Source organism: Centruroides sculpturatus, unplaced genomic scaffold (genome assembly GCF_000671375.1).
Source record: "Centruroides sculpturatus isolate CEXI.00-Female unplaced genomic scaffold, Cexi_2.0 scaffold129, whole genome shotgun sequence".
In the NCBI taxonomy this organism is placed as follows: domain Eukaryota; kingdom Metazoa; phylum Arthropoda; class Arachnida; order Scorpiones; family Buthidae; genus Centruroides; species Centruroides sculpturatus.
The window spans coordinates 208,560-228,857 of NW_019384478.1; the positions used below are offsets into that span (position 1 = coordinate 208,560).

The 20,298-nt window shown below is 21.8% G+C and overlaps 1 protein-coding gene across 3 annotated transcripts in view; it reads left to right on the top strand.

The window, feature by feature from the left end:
• Positions 1 to 3,012: 3,012 nt before the first annotated feature.
• The window catches only part of LOC111621380 (serine/threonine-protein kinase 24-like), an 80,513-nt gene continuing 63,227 nt past the window's right edge, over positions 3,013 to 20,298 (top strand). The window contains exon 1 of one of the 3 annotated variants that reach the window (XM_023363489.1): positions 3,013 to 3,054. In XM_023363489.1, the coding sequence (XP_023219257.1) occupies positions 3,028 to 3,054 (27 nt within the window). In that variant the 5' untranslated portion in view covers positions 3,013 to 3,027. Of the gene's footprint in view, positions 3,055 to 6,132; positions 6,558 to 12,407; positions 12,896 to 20,298 lie in introns of those variants that run through there. The other 2 variants (XM_023363491.1, XM_023363488.1) reach the window with 2 other exon arrangements.

The following is a 20,298-nucleotide window of genomic DNA, read 5'->3' on the forward strand; positions in this document are numbered from 1 at the left end:
TTCTTCTTCTTGTGTCGATTCCGGCCATCTTTGGACCACGTACAAACAACTAATTATGACTTGCTTTTCCCTCTTCCCTTCCCTTTGTTCTTCTTCCTTTCTTTCCAATACCTCTTCATTCTCTCGCTCTGCTGTTGTCTTTGCTCCTGAGTGAAGAGTCTTCCACGTCTGTTATTTTCCTTTTCCTGAAAACCCTTTATATTAATATTAATTTTATTTTAATAATTATCAAAAAACTTAATTAAATCATTTAAAATTTTAGTTTTTTGATTATTGCAACTTTCCCAATTGTCCGGGTTTAGTAAACAAATTATGTTGTCAATTTTACAAGATTTTTCCTTGAAGTTTAAATGCCAGTAATTTTTGCGGGACAATGTGTGCATTTACGTGCATTTGATATTTTATTTGTGATTAAATATTAAATAAAATAAAAGTAGAACTGTATTTATAAATCTAATTTTCTTTATTTTGATCTTTAAAGTCACACCTCGTCCTATATGCAAGATCGTCTTATATTCGAGTAAATACGGTATATCAGTTTTTTTAATACTGTTATGATACTTTGATAATGTTTAATGCTGTTCTGAATAATTCAAATGTAATGATCTTCATCATTATGTGCATATTAATTTCCTCAAATGAGCAAGTTTGTTGAAATATCTTGTATCTAACTTCATAATTTGTTTAAAATGATTACTTTTATGATAAGTTTAACAACTTCTAAGATGCTCACTTGAACCTATTCATAATAATCTATTAGTATCAATTTATTCTGTGTATGAATACAATTTAAATTGTTTTCAAAAAATTTTTTATTGCAGATAATCTTTTGAAAAAAAAAGTATATTTTGATTCATTTATTAAAAAATTCATATGTTGTGTTGACTTAATTTTAAGCAAAACTTTAAATTACTGTTGAACATTTATTCAGACTGAATATCATGCCATTTAAATTATATTAAATACAGTAGACCCTCCTACAACACAGCTTCCTACAAATACATGAGCCGTTCACAGCCCGGTATACGTATTTGTAAAATCTGAGTGACTCATACAACATGGAATTCATATAACACGGAATTATCTACCGTGTTATAGGGGGTCTATTGTAAAACATTCTAATTATTTATTTTCTATTTGAATTTTATTAAAATATAGCTGCAAAAAATTTTAATGTGAACATAATTTAGCAAATTTAGAAAATTCAACAATTTTAATAAATAATTTAGCAATTTAAAATTGGAATTGAATTGTGAGATACAAGTACTTAAATATCCTGTTTTTAAACAATAATATATAAGGAGGTAATTAAACTGAACTGCACCTTCTTATTAATGTAGAGCTAATGAGTTTAAATGAATTATATATATAATGCAAACAAAGATATTGTTAAAATTATGTTTCAGGTTTTATTAATAGCTGATAAATAAAAAATTACTATTGTTAGATAATAAAATTATTTTTTTGAAGTGTGTTAAAATAACTTTTGTAATTTTACTTAGTTGTGGGTGGTTTTCTAATTCAATAAAATTATCTGCAATAAATGAACATTTTTTTAATAAAAAATATTTGAAAATGTTTTTGTTGTTTAATTAATATTTAATGCTTTTAAAATTATTAAATTTTTATATTCAGAAACATATGACTATATTTAATAATAGAAACTGACAAAACTGAAACATTTTACAATTTATAATTACAATTTAAAAATAAAGATGAAAAAATGTATAATAATAATAAGGCATTAGTTTTTTTTATTATAAAATAATAATAATAAATTACAAATGTCTGAAAATTTTCTTAAAAATTATGTCAAATTTAAATATGTAACAGATATGCAAAAAAATGTTTTGCAGATTATTAATTCTCTTAAGTATATATATGTATATCTTATTTATACTATTTATATCTATGTATAAGATTCTTAAGTATATTGTATATATCCTTAGAAAATACAGCATATTTTTTCATTATTCTCTGAATCAATTTATGGCATTAATTATTTTTGTGAGTTTTTTTTAATTCAGTTTATTTGAAACTAAAATGTTGTTCCAAAAATAGAAAAAAACTATAAAACTGAAAATATGATTAAAATAATAATATTAGATTTGAACAATATTTTGGAAATAAAAAATATTTTAGCAATATATAAAATTACACTTTTTATAAGAAAACTTATTTTTTTTTTTTTTTGTAGAAAGAGTAAGAGAGAAAGTGAAGACTGTTTAATCATAATGATTATGATTTTCTGATTTTAAGTTCACAACAGTAATTAGAAATTTGTAACAATTTAAAATCTGAAAAATAACAGATTCTATTATAACTATAGCCATGTACTGTACTGTACATAAAATGAAGGTGTTCAATAGCCTGTGACCACCAAACTGAAACATACAGTCATTTTTATTTAACCATAACCTGTTTACAGTTAATTGTTCTCTTATCATTTACCTGTTTGGAAGTTCACATGCATTGTATATAAGGCTAAGATAATTATGTATAACTTGACCCATATTGTAGATTTCAGCTGTTCTTCTCCTCCCCTCTGTAGGTAAAAAATGCTTTCATTCGCAAATCTGGAAGAAGAGGGAATTTTTAATTCCCATGAGGATGAGATGTTCGTATAATTGTTCGTCATTCATGCATCCAACGTCGTTGCAGAAGCGGAACACGTGATTAGTAGCTTGTACATAATTATGATTTTTGAAATAAATCATTTTTCTTATTGAATGTTTTATAAACTTTGAAGACAAAATATTTAATAACAGCGTAAAATTATAGAATTTCAAAAAAAATACTAGAGTAATTTACCCGATAAATTTTACTGTCATATCTGTTTATGAAGATGGTATTTTAAAACGAGATACACTACTTTTTATCGAGTTAATGTATAAACTTGTTTGAAAAGCAGTAAAACAAGTAAACTATTAACTCAATCAATCAATTTCTGGAGCTCGAAAATATCCGAATCATAAAACTATCGATACAACAAAATGCTTTAAAATATCAAGTGACCTGTTTTGATCAATGACATTTGGATCAAAAGATCAAATGGTATGTTTATTTATTGTACGTGTGTGTCATAATACTATTAACGTATTTTTGGTGGTATGGGGCCGCGAAAAATATATTGTACAGTACACATTGAGAAGTTCAAAAGCTGTATACATAATTAATGGACGGCCCCTATATTACATACATACATACAGACAACGTAAATAAAATTAAATAAATAGGCTTATACATATATTTAATTAATGTAACTTATCATATGAATGCTTAAATATATAGGTATTTATTATCAATATGTAACTTAAATATGCTGAATGTTCTTTTAGAGAATGTAGATAACAGTTGTTATTATAATACTTTATGCAATTGCATGAATACAGACAACTGTTGTTATGGTTTGAATTTTGTTTATATTAAGTTCATTTTTACATATGATGAAGCTGTAAGGGGTTGTCCATAAATGACGTCCATACTAGAAGAGAGGGAGGGGTCGAGCGTTTTATTTCATTAAATTTTATACATTTTATGCATTCTATTATATTTATTTCAAAATTTCGTGTATGTTCCGTTTCTAGTTATGGTATATATCACGCATAAAGTGTTAAAGGTTTAATGGGGATTGAGTTGTGGATATCCGAAGAGGGGAGGGGGTTACGGAAACTTGGACAAACTGGTACAGTACAATGGGAGAGGGGGGTAAAAATTTCTAAAGAAAAATGTGGATGTATCCCCTAAACTTTCTGAATTATTTAATTAAAACTTTTACTTGAAAATTTTTAATTAAATCCGTTTATTTTAATAAAATCCGTTAATGATTTCGTCAATTAAAAAAAATATCTAGCTAAATTTCATCTTGTTAAAAATTTTTATTTTATTTTAAGATTTAATAACGTACACATACAAATCTACACGCATTCAAATTTTAATAGGACATATTTAATAACTAAATAATTTTATTTTTAATATAAGCTTTCACTTTTTGACACTTATAATCATTAATTTTGATTATTCGGGTTCACATTTTATGATTAAAATTTTTTCTTCGTGTTCTTTTAAACTTAATTGATAAATAATGTTCTGATTAATCGCTAAAAACGTATCTGTTGTAAATATTTCTGTATATAATAAGCCGAAATAGTGTTTCAATTAAAGAAATTTATTGATCGTTTCGCTCCAAATAACCAATGGTGAATCAGATTTTGAAGTTAAAAGTAGATATTTTTCATGCACTTAAGAAATTAGTTTCTTAAAATCTGAAATTATTGAAGTATAAATGTGAAAGTTAATTTTTTAAGTTCGTTCAGATTAAAAAAATAGTTAGAAAAATTTGTAAATTTTGTAAAAATCTTACATATAGTTTTCTATAGGCTTGTATTACTATTATATTCGTTTACAAAGGTAATCAAATGCTGTATTTATTTTTGAAGCTCGAAATTTATATTATGATAAGCATTACAGCCAAACAATAAATTTCCTGTTTGGTCTCTCCACTATATAATAATCGACCGTTATTTGAACAGATTCAAACGATTTGTATGATATTCTAATTAGCAATAATTAAAAGAAGGAAAATAGAAATATTATGTTTTCAGTGAGGGATGTTCATGAAATATTACATTTCGCCACACAAAAATCTTAAGATTGAAATTAATCGCTTCTTAATTAATGTTGATAACACTTTCAGTTATTTTCTACTAAAAAATATTTTCGTGAGATTTCGAAATAATAATAAAAATACCAAATCGGGATTTAAGATAATCAATGGTTAGAACGAATCCCTATACCACAAAGCAAGAATATATTAACTCGAAGAACTTTCTTAAAATATGTCTATACAATAATCATTTTCATCTTTAAAACTAATCTCTTTATGTTATATTTGAAGAATTAACTTATTATTATTAATGATATTTATTTACATAAGAAATAATATTTAGTAAAGACATAAAGTGAATGAATTAAATCTTGATGCAAAAGTTAAAATTTCAAACGTTAGTAAAATCACTCATTAAAAAAACAAATATTGTATAATTTGCGAAGAAACTATTACATTATAAAGTAAATTAGAAAGGTTTAATGCATTTGTAGAAGTTTTTAGTAATTTATTTGAAAACTTTACAGTATTTATAAGTAAAAAGTGTAAAAAGTATATTTTGCAAATGCGCGAAAAATGTTTAAATGATTTTGTGTGTGTGTAAAAACACACATATACACACAACATGCTTCATGATATGAAAAATATACCAGTTAATACAATATGTAGAAATTTATAAAGAATTTGGAAGCATAGAATAAAAAATAATCCAATTATTAGACATTCCAGTATTTACAGCATTCTATGTATTTTCTAATTACTAATTTATGATGTGAATTTTTAAAATTGTAATTTCAATAGAAATAAGACTTAAAATTATTAAATTATATCTCTTATTGATTAAAGTTGCTTATTCTGTAACATTTTTGTTAACACACATTTATGCAACATTAAAAAATTACATAAATCATAAATCTTCAAATTTTATCCTTATCTTGAATAGAAATTGTTATCTCTTCTAAGATATTTCCACTGGTTAACAAAACAGCAGACATCGCCAATGGACTGTGAATACCACAACCTGTTACTGCAACCATCTGGAATCAAAAGCGGCTCTACTTGAAAAGCGATAAATAGAATATTTGTTTGCTATTCGGTCCTTTAACGAAGTCACTAATTAAAATCAGTTTGTCGAAGAGTATTAAAATTTTACTTAAACACGACTCTCAACTTAATTTCTTTTCGTATTTAAATATAAGTAAATGTTAGTAGAGCAAACAATATTCATATATTTAATTACCTTCTACCATAAAATTGCACGGATCTTACGTAAGAATCAAACGTAATTAGTGTGCAATAAATCTTTGCAATTAGAAAAGTTTCGAAAGAAAACATATAAAACCTATTGTAAATACGGATAAGATAAATCTGTTTATAATAATAAACATTTGAATATAAGAAAGACACGAGGATATTTCAATATAACGATTTATGAGAATTGAAAGTGTGAAGAAGCGCAACCAACACGTGTACAGCCGGATTGTGCATGTTCGGTTGATGTATTCACTTCCGACACGTGATGTTGTGACGTGTTCTATGACGTCATACCAAGATGGCGTCCCTAGAGAATCGTTTGTTTGTCAGGAAGACAACGAAGCCGTGTATAAGATTATGAATAAAACTATCGTGGATAACCTTCGGTCGAAAAAGGAAGAGTTGGTATCCATAATAAATCGTTTAGCATGAGATCGGTATATCGAGAGATATACTTAAAGTAAATATCGACTCTTAATGATCTACACTTAAGCCTACTTTTGAATTGAGTTGAAAAATTGGGAAGTTTGCATTCGTTTTGGTTTATTTCTTTCAAGAAAAACACCCGAATTTCTTCATCTGCGCTAGCAAATAAAGTGGATTATCGGATTCTATTTGGAAACAAATCTTCATCTGTCTTTAAAAATGCTAATGTTTTGAAATAACAAAGAAAAAAATTGAAATGGCATTTAATGAGGTAAGAATGCTTCATATTTAATTGCTGTTTTAAATCATAATTTTCAAATGAATTTGATACACGGTAACTCCAATTGTGTTACATATCATTTCATACCCAAATTCTGTTGATAAACAATTCACATAGAAAATATGAGATACAAATATATAATATACAATATTCGAGTTTAAAATTCTGTGAGTAATAAAGTATGAGAATATATTCTGTTGATTCTATAGTTACTGAATTCCAATGTTTTCGAAACTCTTGTCAAATTATATGATGAAATCATTCCTTTTTTTAATAATATAAGTTAAAGGGACAAAAAGGTACCCATGATTTGAAATAATAGTGAATGTTTACAGAATTGACTAACATCAAAAGTCTTGTAGAAGAGTGTGTTATGCATAATTATTTCATAATGATTAGATAAAATATTTTATCATTAAAGAAATCAAATCTTTTTGGGTTATAAATTTAGTGGACTTTTATTTTGGTTTGATATTATAAATCAAAACTTGTTACTTCGAATTAAGATAGACCATTATATTACTGTAATCTAATAAATACAGATAATTTGGAAAAATCATAATGAATATCTTATCATATAACTGATAAATAGTTAATCTAAAGTCTTATTTTTAAAAACATTGTTATATATTCCTCTACTTATTTCTATATCATTTTTCTACTTGACATATTTATCTTAACAGTTAATTGTGAAGGAATTTTAACACAAATAGTTCTGTAGATGTATTTTAAAAAATTGTAGTGAATAAATTTGTTATTTCCAGATTATATATTATTCATATATCTATATAGATTATAATTTTTTTTTTCCAAAACATAAATTTTAAATTATGTACAGCAACAATCAGCAAATTTTATGTTCTTATATTTTCATTTTTATGAACAATATATCATTTATTATTTCATATTTGGAATACACAAACAACTGACAATGTATTATATAAAATACAGTATATTCTGAAAGTCAATATTTCATCGATTTTTATTGGAAAAGTTTATATCTACTTTAAAATATGGATAATTATTATACAAGAATAAATGTTATTGAAAATTACATATCAAAACTGATAGTTGCTATGAATGTGCAAAATTATTATATCTTAATTAGAAATACATAACAATATATCATGTCAAAGTTTGGTTTATTTAAAAGTATATTAATTAATTAATAATCTATGTTTATAAAATGTTAAAAGTTTAAATTAGATTTATTATATTTTGTATGTTTGTATTCAAACAACAAGCAAAGTTATGCAAGGTTATGTTCTTTTGAAATATTTTTAAAAAATTCAGAACATACAATAAGTGTATTAATGAAAAATGTTACCAATTTCACTTAGTATATTTATACATATATATTATCTAAATGTAAATGAATAAACAATTCATTACAAGTACAGTATAGACTTTAATAAGTGAATATTTTAAATATATTTTCCTTATTTCTCAATGATTGAAGATGTATATTATCATTTGTATCATTTACCTTTTCATCAAAACAAATAATAACTGATTTACACTCATCACTGTCATTTCTATGTTGACCTACATATTCGATTGTTTATTAATGCAGATTATTCCAAAGTCGTAGTAATAAATGAGAGTAAAATCATTTAAGATCATTTACGGTGGTTTTAGACGACGAAACGGAAAATATTGTATCTGTTTGTAATAGTCATGGATGAAACGGAAACAAACGAAAAAAAGTATTTCCACACCGTTGGTTTATTTCGAAAATGTCCGGAGCCAGTTTTCTTGGTATTTGCGGCCGGAGTGCAAAGTTGTCTGGCCCAAGGCAACCATCAAAGTTCAGTGTCTTCTCATTCGAATCTCTCTCTCTCTCTCTCTTTTTTTAATATACTGTAATGTACTGTACAGTACATATAATTTAGTTAGGAGAAATGGCCGTTTTACTTTGGTAGGATTAATTTATGGCTAGCAATTTAACATGTTGATTAATTTTCATTTGATACTCGTGAATGTAAATGTTGTTTTTATAGATCAGATGTTTTGACCCTAACGGCGATCCAGGCGTGCCCCCAAACTTTCTAGGAGCGTTGACCCTCTATCATCAAACGATTGTTAAAAGTCTCTATTTACAGCGATCTACTTTTATTTGCGGTGTCATTTCGGATGTTTATTATAAGAGACAAGAAAAGGCTTTTTAAAACTGTTATTTTTAAAAGAACGTATGGGAGGAGCATCATTATTGTACAGTACTTACGTGGGCCGAGCGGTTATTCGCCTAAATTTGATTAAAATTAGTCTAAAGAAATGTTCGTTCGAATAAAGTTTATTACAGTTACTACTATTATTTATTTTTATTATTTTTTTAATGACACTTCCAATCATTTACATTTTATAGTAAAACTTTGATACGAAATACGATTGCAGCACCATCTGTTGTTTCTATTTGATATAAATCAAAAACAAAATTTACGCATGTTTGCTTTTCGTCTAAAGAATCGTCGGTGTGTGGGTAACTAAGAAAAATATCGGAATATCAATTGACGATTAATTGTTATATAAATATTTAGATCAGTATAATAACTTTTTAATCTAGAATAAAATTAAGCCAAGTGTTTCTATTATAATTAAATAGTCGATGTTAATAAACACCCCTTTTAAATTATTCATTACAAGTTCAAATAATACTGATCGGTAATAAAATTGTTAATTAAGTATTAAATTTTTTGTTTTTCCCTACAGAAATACAAATCTACGGATAAATTATATCGAAAATAAAGAATTATCCAATTTAATTTATAATTTTAAAAGTTATCTACCGAGCAAATTTATTTATATGTTATTTAAAGATCTATTGAGCAGACAATTTAAATAATAATAAAATTATTGTATATAAATATATTGCAATATGCAAGTAATAATGAAATTATTATTATTAAATATTAATTATGCTATATAATTATTAGAAAATAATATGTATATATATTTATTTATTTATTTTATCTATATATATTTATTTATTCAAAGTTTTTATTCTAATCCAACATTTAATAAAATTTGTTTTTCTGATTTTTACAGCAACGTAAATTGTTAATCTTTAAAATGTTTTGCCAATTGAAAAATATTTATAATAAATTTGACATTTAAAATATCTATAAACTCTAAAATCGTTGTATAGGTATTAATATTTTTAAATGGAAATTTATGATTCATATCACAAATATTTGTAAATGTGACTGATTAAATTCAAATTTGTAATTTAATGTATAATAATTTGTATAATAATAATCCTCATCATCTATAGATTCGCATTTCTCTCTGTCTTTTCTAAATAATCTCATATACTAAATATCACGTATGAATTTAAATTTGGATTTATTATTTTATATGAAATTATAACTGAGTAGTTTAAGGAAATTATATAGTGTATATAGTCTCTTACTTAAACCTACATATATACATGTGTACGTATTTATATAAATTAAGTGCGAATACAGATCTTTTAAATTTGTTGGTAAAATATTGTTTGTCCAACGAAATGATGTAAGAAATTATGATATTAAATAATGTAAAAAATTCTGATGATGATTACTATCTTCAAACAGGTTTTGACTGAATGGTATTCACTGCGGATGCATTGATCGATAATACATAGCTGTAGGTGTTTTTAAAAATTACAGCACCCTCAAAATAGGTGTTGTTAACTTTAAAATGCTAATAATATGCATGACTAGTTATGAATTTTAGGGGCATGTAGTTGGAAACGAAGGTGTAGCAAATAATGGGAATTTTTTTTAATATGCCTAATAATTATCAACTGGATTACTTAAGTTTGGCAATTTGTTCAAAAAATTATTGAGTTGATTCATGTAAAATTAGAATAAATTTAACCGAGTTAAAAACCATAAATTTTTGGAAATGCAATTTTCGTAAAATAATAATTTGAATTTGATTGTTTTAATAGTTTATAGTGTTAAATAATTATCTTTATCTCATTGAAAAATATTTACGATATCATTAATACGGACTAATTAGAAAAATTCCGAAATAAATTAGTGTTTCTGTTAAGTACGGTATCTTCTTTTGAAAAATTTTTTACTTGTAATAAAACAATGTTTTTAAATTAATCTGTATCGTTGGAAGAAAGAATTTAATGCTTAAACTTTGAGAAAATCGGGGAAAAAGAAAACTGTATATATTAATCTAAAGAAACAATACTGTTCATGACTAACGAATTCGGCATTCCACATGGACGGTTGATTCGAATTATTTGAAGTGTTACCTATCTACAGATGAATGAATGGGCATTTTCTTTTATTGCACTTTGAACGTATTGCAAAAATCAATTGCCATTATGTAATAAATCTAGATATTGTGTCATATTTATATTTTTAAATTACAAAACATTAGTCGAAACTGTCCCGTAACTAGGAATGAATCATTGGGTGCTACAGGGGCAAGGTGAAAAAATTCTGACTGGTATTTTTCTCTTTCCAATCAGCACTACGCCTATTAGCCAAAGTTCAAGGGTTAAAAGAAAGTAAGGCTGCGTACACATTAGGCGTTTTTAAACGCGCGTTTTAAAGAACCAAGAGTTCTACATAGGCGTACACACTCAAACGCGCGTTTATAGATTTTTCTTAAAACGCGCATTTTTCGGGCGCTTTAGTAGAACTCTTGGTTCTTTAAAACGCGCGTTTAAAAACGCCTAGTGTGTACGCAGCCTAACAGTAGCCTAAGTTTACGTAATGAAAGCGAAAGTATATACTGTATTATATATAGTGCATATGGGCACTTCCGACTAACCTGATGGGGCTTAGCCTGGTCAAAACATTTTTAGAATTAAAAAAATTAATTATAAAATTATCAAAAATAATCTATAATAAAATTGATCAATTTTGCGATTCATCAATGTAAGCACCACGTAGGTCTATTTTTTTATTTTTATGATCTAAAGTACAGGCGGTCCCTCGACTTTCGACTCAATGTGTTTCTTAACCCTCAAGTTTGCACGAAAATCGAACAAAGTTGCATATTATAAACAGAATTCCGTTCTCAATGATCCAAAAAGAAAAACTATAAAGTCTATAATTAAGAGAGGAAAGTTTTAGTTTTTTTTTACAGTGAATGCGTAATGCAAATCAAAGTATAAAAGATTGATTTGTGGTTTTTAACATTTTAAATAAACGTAAAACACACAAAATAATAATAATAATTTTGGCATTATCTAAACCAAAACTAGCAGAAAACGCGACAGCACGATAGCTCGAAATTTTTGTTTGTCGAATATTGAATGCTAAAAGCGAGTTTACGGGAATCAAAGTACGAAAGTCGAGGACATCCCTCATTTGGAGTCAATTCTTGGACTGTTTTAAATGATAAAATCAATATCGATTTATAAGCTTGAATTTGTCCTTGCTAATTATTGATAGATTGTTAATGATTTGTAATTTTTTGAAGAATAAGTCCAAATTGTTTGTGCTGACTCGCTAGCACTGTTGATGTATTGACGTGAAGTGAGAAACATTTCAACTACTTTAGCATCATCGCATAGAAGTAATTTATAATTTTACTATTGCAGAATCAACTCAGGACTACTATTTAATTATAATTGTTCGAGTTTTTTAGGAAATAGTACAATAATTATTTGGCATGATTTCAAATATAATTATTCCATATTTAAAATAAAAATATATATTTTAAATTATACTAATTAATCATAGTTTTTTTTAGTATTTTATAACAACAGATTCGTTTATTAAGCTGATTTGTAATTCTCTGTATATACATTAAAATTTAATTATTATTTATGATTTTGTCTACTAGATGGCGGCGGTAGTAATACTTACGTAACACAAGGTAACAAGCAGCGTTAAGTTTATCTGTTCAAGAATGTCGCAATGCTATCATAACACTAGGATAAAAATAAATAAATAGTTACTTAATATAAATAGCGAAAAGTATAAACATTTACAGAATTTTGATTCTTGTCTCGGTTTGCCCAAGGATCTGTTTGTTTTAAGATATCCCGGCGATAGTTTATTTAACTACTACAAATTTACTTGTATTTGTAACATTTGTAGTAACCGCCGTAACCTCGTCCCCATCGACCGAACGACACGTAGTCAAGGCAACGCCTCCGCCAATCGCGCAGTATCAAATTGTCGATGGTCTGCCGTAGACATACGATGGTCGTAAATCTGTGTTCGTGTTGCTTGCTTCTGTTCTATTAGGAAATGCCCACCAAGTACGATATACCGAGTAGAAGTTTGCATGTTATCGGGCCCGCTTGGAACTATCACCATCCTCAATTTCTGAAATGGAAAACGTGGGCTCAGCCGGCCAGGCCTTTGCATAATTTGGTGAGTGAACAGGTGCTTATTCCATTTTCTAGTGTTCGGTCCACTTGCATTCTCGTGTACGTCGTAGCAGAAAAATAAGTATTACTAAGTCGAATGTTATTCGTCGGAATGCTCTTGAGAGAGAATGTAAATAAATATGGAATTTTCTTGCATTATAATGGCCATTTGTTTCTTTGTATGCTCGTGTTTATCCGGAGGATAAGAAGACAAAATAATTAAGGGATATAGTTGAGGTAGACGAACTTTTTATATTGGAAAAACCTTGAGTTGAATTCAAGTCGATGCTAACTGGCCTTCTTTACTTAGTAAGTGGTACACCTTGACCACGTTTTTCGGACATGCGGAAGTTGTCTGTCAATTGAATGTTCTTACAGGTTTATTTCTGTGTATTAGCGGTATCCGGTTTTTAGAAAGAAAATTTTGGAATTTTATATTGTTTATAGCCATGTCTCTTAACTAATAGTCTAATTTCTGTTGTACCATATCGTAAAAGACAAGTTAAAATGAAACGAAAATAAGAGTTGATCTTCCAGTTGGACCGGCTCAACTTCCCTATTTTCCTGTCCCGTGTCTGCCGATCTGATTGTCTCCAAAAATAGTCGTTTTATTATGAGTTTCTTGAATCGTGTAATTTGTCTCAATATAAAAACTCGAAGGATGTCAGTGGCACTTACTTAGATGATCGTGTGCATTGGGTGCGGGAGTTGTACGGTAACATTCCTGTGCGTTAATACGTCATCTCCGTCACCCACATGTAGTTGTTTGTGAATATTAATCATTTAAAACTTGTAGTTTATATTTGCGAAAATTATTTATTTTTTTTCTTAAAAGTTTAAAGAAATGATTTAATATTCAAATAATTATTTTTAATTATTCTCGATGTAATAAAATCCGTCACGTCCAGTCTCAGTAGAACCTGTTTCGTAGAAATAGGTCAAGCTATTCGGTGCTGAGAAAACTATTCTCCGTTTGTTTCTTGCTGTTTTAAGCATATGTATCTAAAATAATTACATTAAAAAGTTTCCTGCATATTTTTAATAATAATAAATAAACATTAAAATGATGTTACGGGATAGAGNTTTTTTTTTTTTTTTTTTTTTTTTTTTTTTTTTTTTTTTTTTTTTTTTTTTTTTTTTTTTTTTTTTTTTTTTTTTTTTTTTTTTTTTTTTTTTTTTTTTTTTTTTTTTTTTTTTTTTTTTTTTTTTTTTTTTTTTTTTTTTTTTTTTTTTTTTTTTTTTTTTTTTTTTTTTTTTTTTTTTTTTTTTTTTTTTTTTTTTTTTTTTTTTTTTTTTTTTTTTTTTTTTTTTTTTTTTTTTTTTTTTTTTTTTTTTTTTTTTTTTTTTTTTTTTTTTTTTTTTTTTTTTTTTTTTTTTTTTTTTTTTTTTTTTTTTTTTTTTTTTTTTTTTTTTTTTTTTTTTTTTTTTTTTTTTTTTTTTTTTTTTTTTTTTTTTTTTTTTTTTTTTTTTTTTTTTTTTTTTTTTTTTTTTTTTTTTTTTTTTTTTTTTTTTTTTTTTTTTTTTTTTTTTTTTTTTTTTTTTTTTTTTTTTTTTTTTTTTTTTTTTTTTTTTTTTTTTTTTTTTTTTTTTTTTTTTTTTTTTTTTTTTTTTTTTTTTTTTTTTTTTTTTTTTTTTTTTTTTTTTTTTTTTTTTTTTTTTTTTTTTTTTTTTTTTTTTTTTTTTTTTTTTTTTTTTTTTTTTTTTTTTTTTTTTTTTTTTTTTTTTTTTTTTTTTTTTTTTTTTTTTTTTTTTTTTTTTTTTTTTTTTTTTTTTTTTTTTTTTTTTTTTTTTTTTTTTTTTTTTTTTTTTTTTTTTTTTTTTTTTTTTTTTTTTTTTTTTTTTTTTTTTTTTTTTTTTTTTTTTTTTTTTTTTTTTTTTTTTTTTTTTTTTTTTTTTTTTTTTTTTTTTTTTTTTTTTTTTTTTTTTTTTTTTTTTTTTTTTTTTTTTTTTTTTTTTTTTTTTTTTTTTTTTTTTTTTTTTTTTTTTTTTTTTTTTTTTTTTTTTTTTTTTTTTTTTTTTTTTTTTTTTTTTTTTTTTTTTTTTTTTTTTTTTTTTTTTTTTTTTTTTTTTTTTTTTTTTTTTTTTTTTTTTTTTTTTTTTTTTTTTTTTTTTTTTTTTTTTTTTTTTTTTTTTTTTTTTTTTTTTTTTTTTTTTTTTTTTTTTTTTTTTTTTTTTTTTTTTTTTTTTTTTTTTTTTTTTTTTTTTTTTTTTTTTTTTTTTTTTTTTTTTTTTTTTTTTTTTTTTTTTTTTTTTTTTTTTTTTTTTTTTTTTTTTTTTTTTTTTTTTTTTTTTTTTTTTTTTTTTTTTTTTTTTTTTTTTTTTTTTTTTTTTTTTTTTTTTTTTTTTTTTTTTTTTTTTTTTTTTTTTTTTTTTTTTTTTTTTTTTTTTTTTTTTTTTTTTTTTTTTTTTTTTTTTTTTTTTTTTTTTTTTTTTTTTTTTTTTTTTTTTTTTTTTTTTTTTTTTTTTTTTTTTTTTTTTTTTTTTTTTTTTTTTTTTTTTTTTTTTTTTTTTTTTTTTTTTTTTTTTTTTTTTTTTTTTTTTTTTTTTTTTTTTTTTTTTTTTTTTTTTTTTTTTTTTTTTTTTTTTTTTTTTTTTTTTTTTTTTTTTTTTTTTTTTTTTTTTTTTTTTTTTTTTTTTTTTTTTTTTTTTTTTTTTTTTTTTTTTTTTTTTTTTTTTTTTTTTTTTTTTTTTTTTTTTTTTTTTTTTTTTTTTTTTTTTTTTTTTTTTTTTTTTTTTTTTTTTTTTTTTTTTTTTTTTTTTTTTTTTTTTTTTTTTTTTTTTTTTTTTTTTTTTTTTTTTTTTTTTTTTTTTTTTTTTTTTTTTTTTTTTTTTTTTTTTTTTTTTTTTTTTTTTTTTTTTTTTTTTTTTTTTTTTTTTTTTTTTTTTTTTTTTTTTTTTTTTTTTTTTTTTTTTTTTTTTTTTTTTTTTTTTTTTTTTTTTTTTTTTTTTTTTTTTTTTTTTTTTTTTTTTTTTTTTTTTTTTTTTTTTTTTTTTTTTTTTTTTTTTTTTTTTTTTTTTTTTTTTTTTTTTTTTTTTTTTTTTTTTTTTTTTTTTTTTTTTTTTTTTTTTTTTTTTTTTTTTTTTTTTTTTTTTTTTTTTTTTTTTTTTTTTTTTTTTTTTTTTTTTTTTTTTTTTTTTTTTTTTTTTTTTTTTTTTTTTTTTTTTTTTTTTTTTTTTTTTTTTTTTTTTTTTTTTTTTTTTTTTTTTTTTTTTTTTTTTTTTTTTTTTTTTTTTTTTTTTTTTTTTTTTTTTTTTTTTTTTTTTTTTTTTTTTTTTTTTTTTTTTTTTTTTTTTTTTTTTTTTTTTTTTTTTTTTTTTTTTTTTTTTTTTTTTTTTTTTTTTTTTTTTTTTTTTTTTTTTTTTTTTTTTTTTTTTTTTTTTTTTTTTTTTTTTTTTTTTTTTTTTTTTTTTTTTTTTTTTTTTTTTTTTTTTTTTTTTTTTTTTTTTTTTTTTTTTTTTTTTTTTTTTTTTTTTTTTTTTTTTTTTTTTTTTTTTTTTTTTTTTTTTTTTTTTTTTTTTTTTTTTTTTTTTTTTTTTTTTTTTTTTTTTTTTTTTTTTTTTTTTTTTTTTTTTTTTTTTTTTTTTTTTTTTTTTTTTTTTTTTTTTTTTTTTTTTTTTTTTTTTTTTTTTTTTTTTTTTTTTTTTTTTTTTTTTTTTTTTTTTTTTTTTTTTTTTTTTTTTTTTTTTTTTTTTTTTTTTTTTTTTTTTTTTTTTTTTTTTTTTTTTTTTTTTTTTTTTTTTTTTTTTTTTTTTTTTTTTTTTTTTTTTTTTTTTTTTTTTTTTTTTTTTTTTTTTTTTTTTTTTTTTTTTTTTTTTTTTTTTTTTTTTTTTTTTTTTTTTTTTTTTTTTTTTTTTTTTTTTTTTTTTTTTTTTTTTTTTTTTTTTTTTTTTTTTTTTTTTTTTTTTTTTTTTTTTTTTTTTTTTTTTTTTTTTTTTTTTTTTTTTTTTTTTTTTTTTTTTTTTTTTTTTTTTTTTTTTTTTTTTTTTTTTTTTTTTTTTTTTTTTTTTTTTTTTTTTTTTTTTTTTTTTTTTTTTTTTTTTTTTTTTTTTTTTTTTTTTTTTTTTTTTTTTTTTTTTTTTTTTTTTTTTTTTTTTTTTTTTTTTTTTTTTTTTTTTTTTTTTTTTTTTTTTTTTTTTTTTTTTTTTTTTTTTTTTTTTTTTTTTTTTTTTTTTTTTTTTTTTTTTTTTTTTTTTTTTTTTTTTTTTTTTTTTTTTTTTTTTTTTTTTTTTTTTTTTTTTTTTTTTTTTTTTTTTTTTTTTTTTTTTTTTTTTTTTTTTTTTTTTTTTTTTTTTTTTTTTTTTTTTTTTTTTTTTTTTTTTTTTTTTTTTTTTTTTTTTTTTTTTTTTTTTTTTTTTTTTTTTTTTTTTTTTTTTTTTTTTTTTTTTTTTTTTTTTTTTTTTTTTTTTTTTTTTTTTTTTTTTTTTTTTTTTTTTTTTTTTTTTTTTTTTTTTTTTTTTTTTTTTTTTTTTTTTTTTTTTTTTTTTTTTTTTTTTTTTTTTTTTTTTTTTTTTTTTTTTTTTTTTTTTTTTTTTTTTTTTTTTTTTTTTTTTTTTTTTTTTTTTTTTTTTTTTTTTTTTTTTTTTTTTTTTTTTTTTTTTTTTTTTTTTTTTTTTTTTTTTTTTTTTTTTTTTTTTTTTTTTTTTTTTTTTTTTTTTTTTTTTTTTTTTTTTTTTTTTTTTTTTTTTTTTTTTTTTTTTTTTTTTTTTTTTTTTTTTTTTTTTTTTTTTTTTTTTTTTTTTTTTTTTTTTTTTTTTTTTTTTTTTTTTTTTTTTTTTTTTTTTTTTTTTTTTTTTTTTTTTTTTTTTTTTTTTTTTTTTTTTTTTTTTTTTTTTTTTTTTTTTTTTTTTTTTTTTTTTTTTTTTTTTTTTTTTTTTTTTTTTTTTTTTTTTTTTTTTTTTTTTTTTTTTTTTTTTTTTTTTTTTTTTTTTTTTTTTTTTTTTTTTTTTTTTTTTTTTTTTTTTTTTTTTTTTTTTTTTTTTTTTTTTTTTTTTTTTTTTTTTTTTTTTTTTTTTTTTTTTTTTTTTTTTTTTTTTTTTTTTTTTTTTTTTTTTTTTTTTTTTTTTTTTTTTTTTTTTTTTTTTTTTTTTTTTTTTTTTTTTTTTTTTTTTTTTTTTTTTTTTTTTTTTTTTTTTTTTTTTTTTTTTTTTTTTTTTTTTTTTTTTTTTTTTTTTTTTTTTTTTTTTTTTTTTTTTTTTTTTTTTTTTTTTTTTTTTTTTTTTTTTTTTTTTTTTTTTTTTTTTTTTTTTTTTTTTTTTTTTTTTTTTTTTTTTTTTTTTTTTTTTTTTTTTTTTTTTTTTTTTTTTTTTTTTTTTTTTTTTTTTTTTTTTTTTTTTTTTTTTTTTTTTTTTTTTTTTTTTTTTTTTTTTTTTTTTTTTTTTTTTTTTTTTTTTTTTTTTTTTTTTTTGTGCCATAATGTTTGAAATAGTCCACATTATTGTAAAAATATTGGAGCATTTCAAATATTGGTGCTATACAATGAGATGGCTATTGAGATGGAAATGAGCTAATCAGAAAACCAGATGCAACCCATGTTGATGTTTTGTCTCATTTCTGTTGATCATCGTCTTGATAAATGGCACCCTTGCAACAATATTCCAATTCCTTTCTGTTAAGAGTAGGGCTGTGGAGTCGTGGAGTTTTGATGTTTTAGTCAGTCATCAAAAAATCTGCTGACTCCAACTTCTTTTTACTTACCAACTTGTTATGTATATAAAACGGAAAAGTATTGGAATCATGTTAAATTTGACCCTCCAAGTTTTTTTTTTTGTTGCAAATCTACGTTTGGAAACCTCCCGAACACCTCAAAAAAGCCAGTAAAAGGGGAAAAATTCACATGTGTGTGTTGGCGTCTAATTTGTTTAATTTCTTTATTTTCTGTTCTGAGATATTAAACAATATCTCAGAATGGGTAAAATTTAAGAAACGAAATGTGGCACTGTAGATTGCATATAAAGGGGCATTAATACTATTAAATTTTGGTTCTTAATTAAAGGTAGACAGGGTGAAGACATAAAAGTGGTCATGTGTCATATCTCTTAATGAATATTTTACTCGTTATTAGCGTTCAAAATTTAAAAAAATAAACTAAGACTCATCTTTACCCTCAAAGTAAGCTTTTTTGCCATTTTATAATAGTATAGTAAAACCCGTTAAGATGGTCTCTCTTAAGATGTTAGAATATATATGAGGACATGATTTAGTTCAATCACTTTGACGCTTAATAACCTATTTCTGTGTTAAACAATCCGACTCCAGTTCTGACTACAGAAATTATTAGACTTCAAACAGGGTGAATGAAATCATGCCCCCCCCACACAGTCTAACATCCACACATATAGAAAAAAACCGCGAATCTTTTGCATATCTTGAAATTTCAAGATGTCCTGAGTCCAAAAATGTAAAAATTTGGGAGGGGTCATTTTTTGACAGAGCGCTACACTTCTCCTCTGTTATATATAACAGCCGGAAAAGTAAAAATTATCGAATACGTATTTATATATTACTTAGAGAAGTCTTTTAGCTTTGGTATAAAAAGTTTCTACGCTCTATCTTTATTAGAACTCTATTTATTGAATATTTTATTCTGAGGTCACGTGATGACATCAGAATTTTCGGGTCTCTTTTGGTAACAAGTCTGCCCCTAGTCAGAGTCAGATGGTAAGGAAAAGTTGGAGTTGGAGTCGGTAGATTTTTACGCGACTCCACAGCCCTGGTTAAGAGCTGTTGTGTGTGGATCTTGTACAGGAGGACATGATTGTTTTTTGACAATTCAGTGCACACTATGTCATAACTATTGTGAACCCTCCTGAAATAGACTTTTTCTGGTTTATTTTGAATATTCCTTTAAATGTTTGAGTATTGATTTGTCCTTGGTGTGGAAAGTCTGCTGCTGAGGGGTTGATCATCCAACACTGTTCTTGTATTGCAGAATTTTTGGACAAGGTTAGTTATTGTATTTATCTGGTCCAACCTTGATGCTGCCTTCTGACATGCCTTCCTCACATTTTTTGGACTTTCCAATGATAAAAATTCTTTAACAATGAATTTATGCTGCTTGCTGATTTATAGTCACCATGTTTTGTATGCCTTGAAAAGACAAGAAAAAAAAAAAGTGTACATTAAATTCAAATACTGAGTAGTGTTAGTTTTGTTACACTTTGAATATTCATTGTGGCATTTTGTTTAAATGTGGTAAGTATATTTTCATATATCCTGTATCAATGCTAAAATAAAATTAAACTCAATTTTCATTATATAGAAACAATCATAATTCTGGAAATTAATTTGCTCTATCTTAATGTTCAAAATAGCAAAAAAAATTGCAATTGAATATGGTTTAAAATGTAAATCATTACCCAAAACTGGTTATACTTAATAAAGGCAAAAACATTAGCTGTCTTACATTT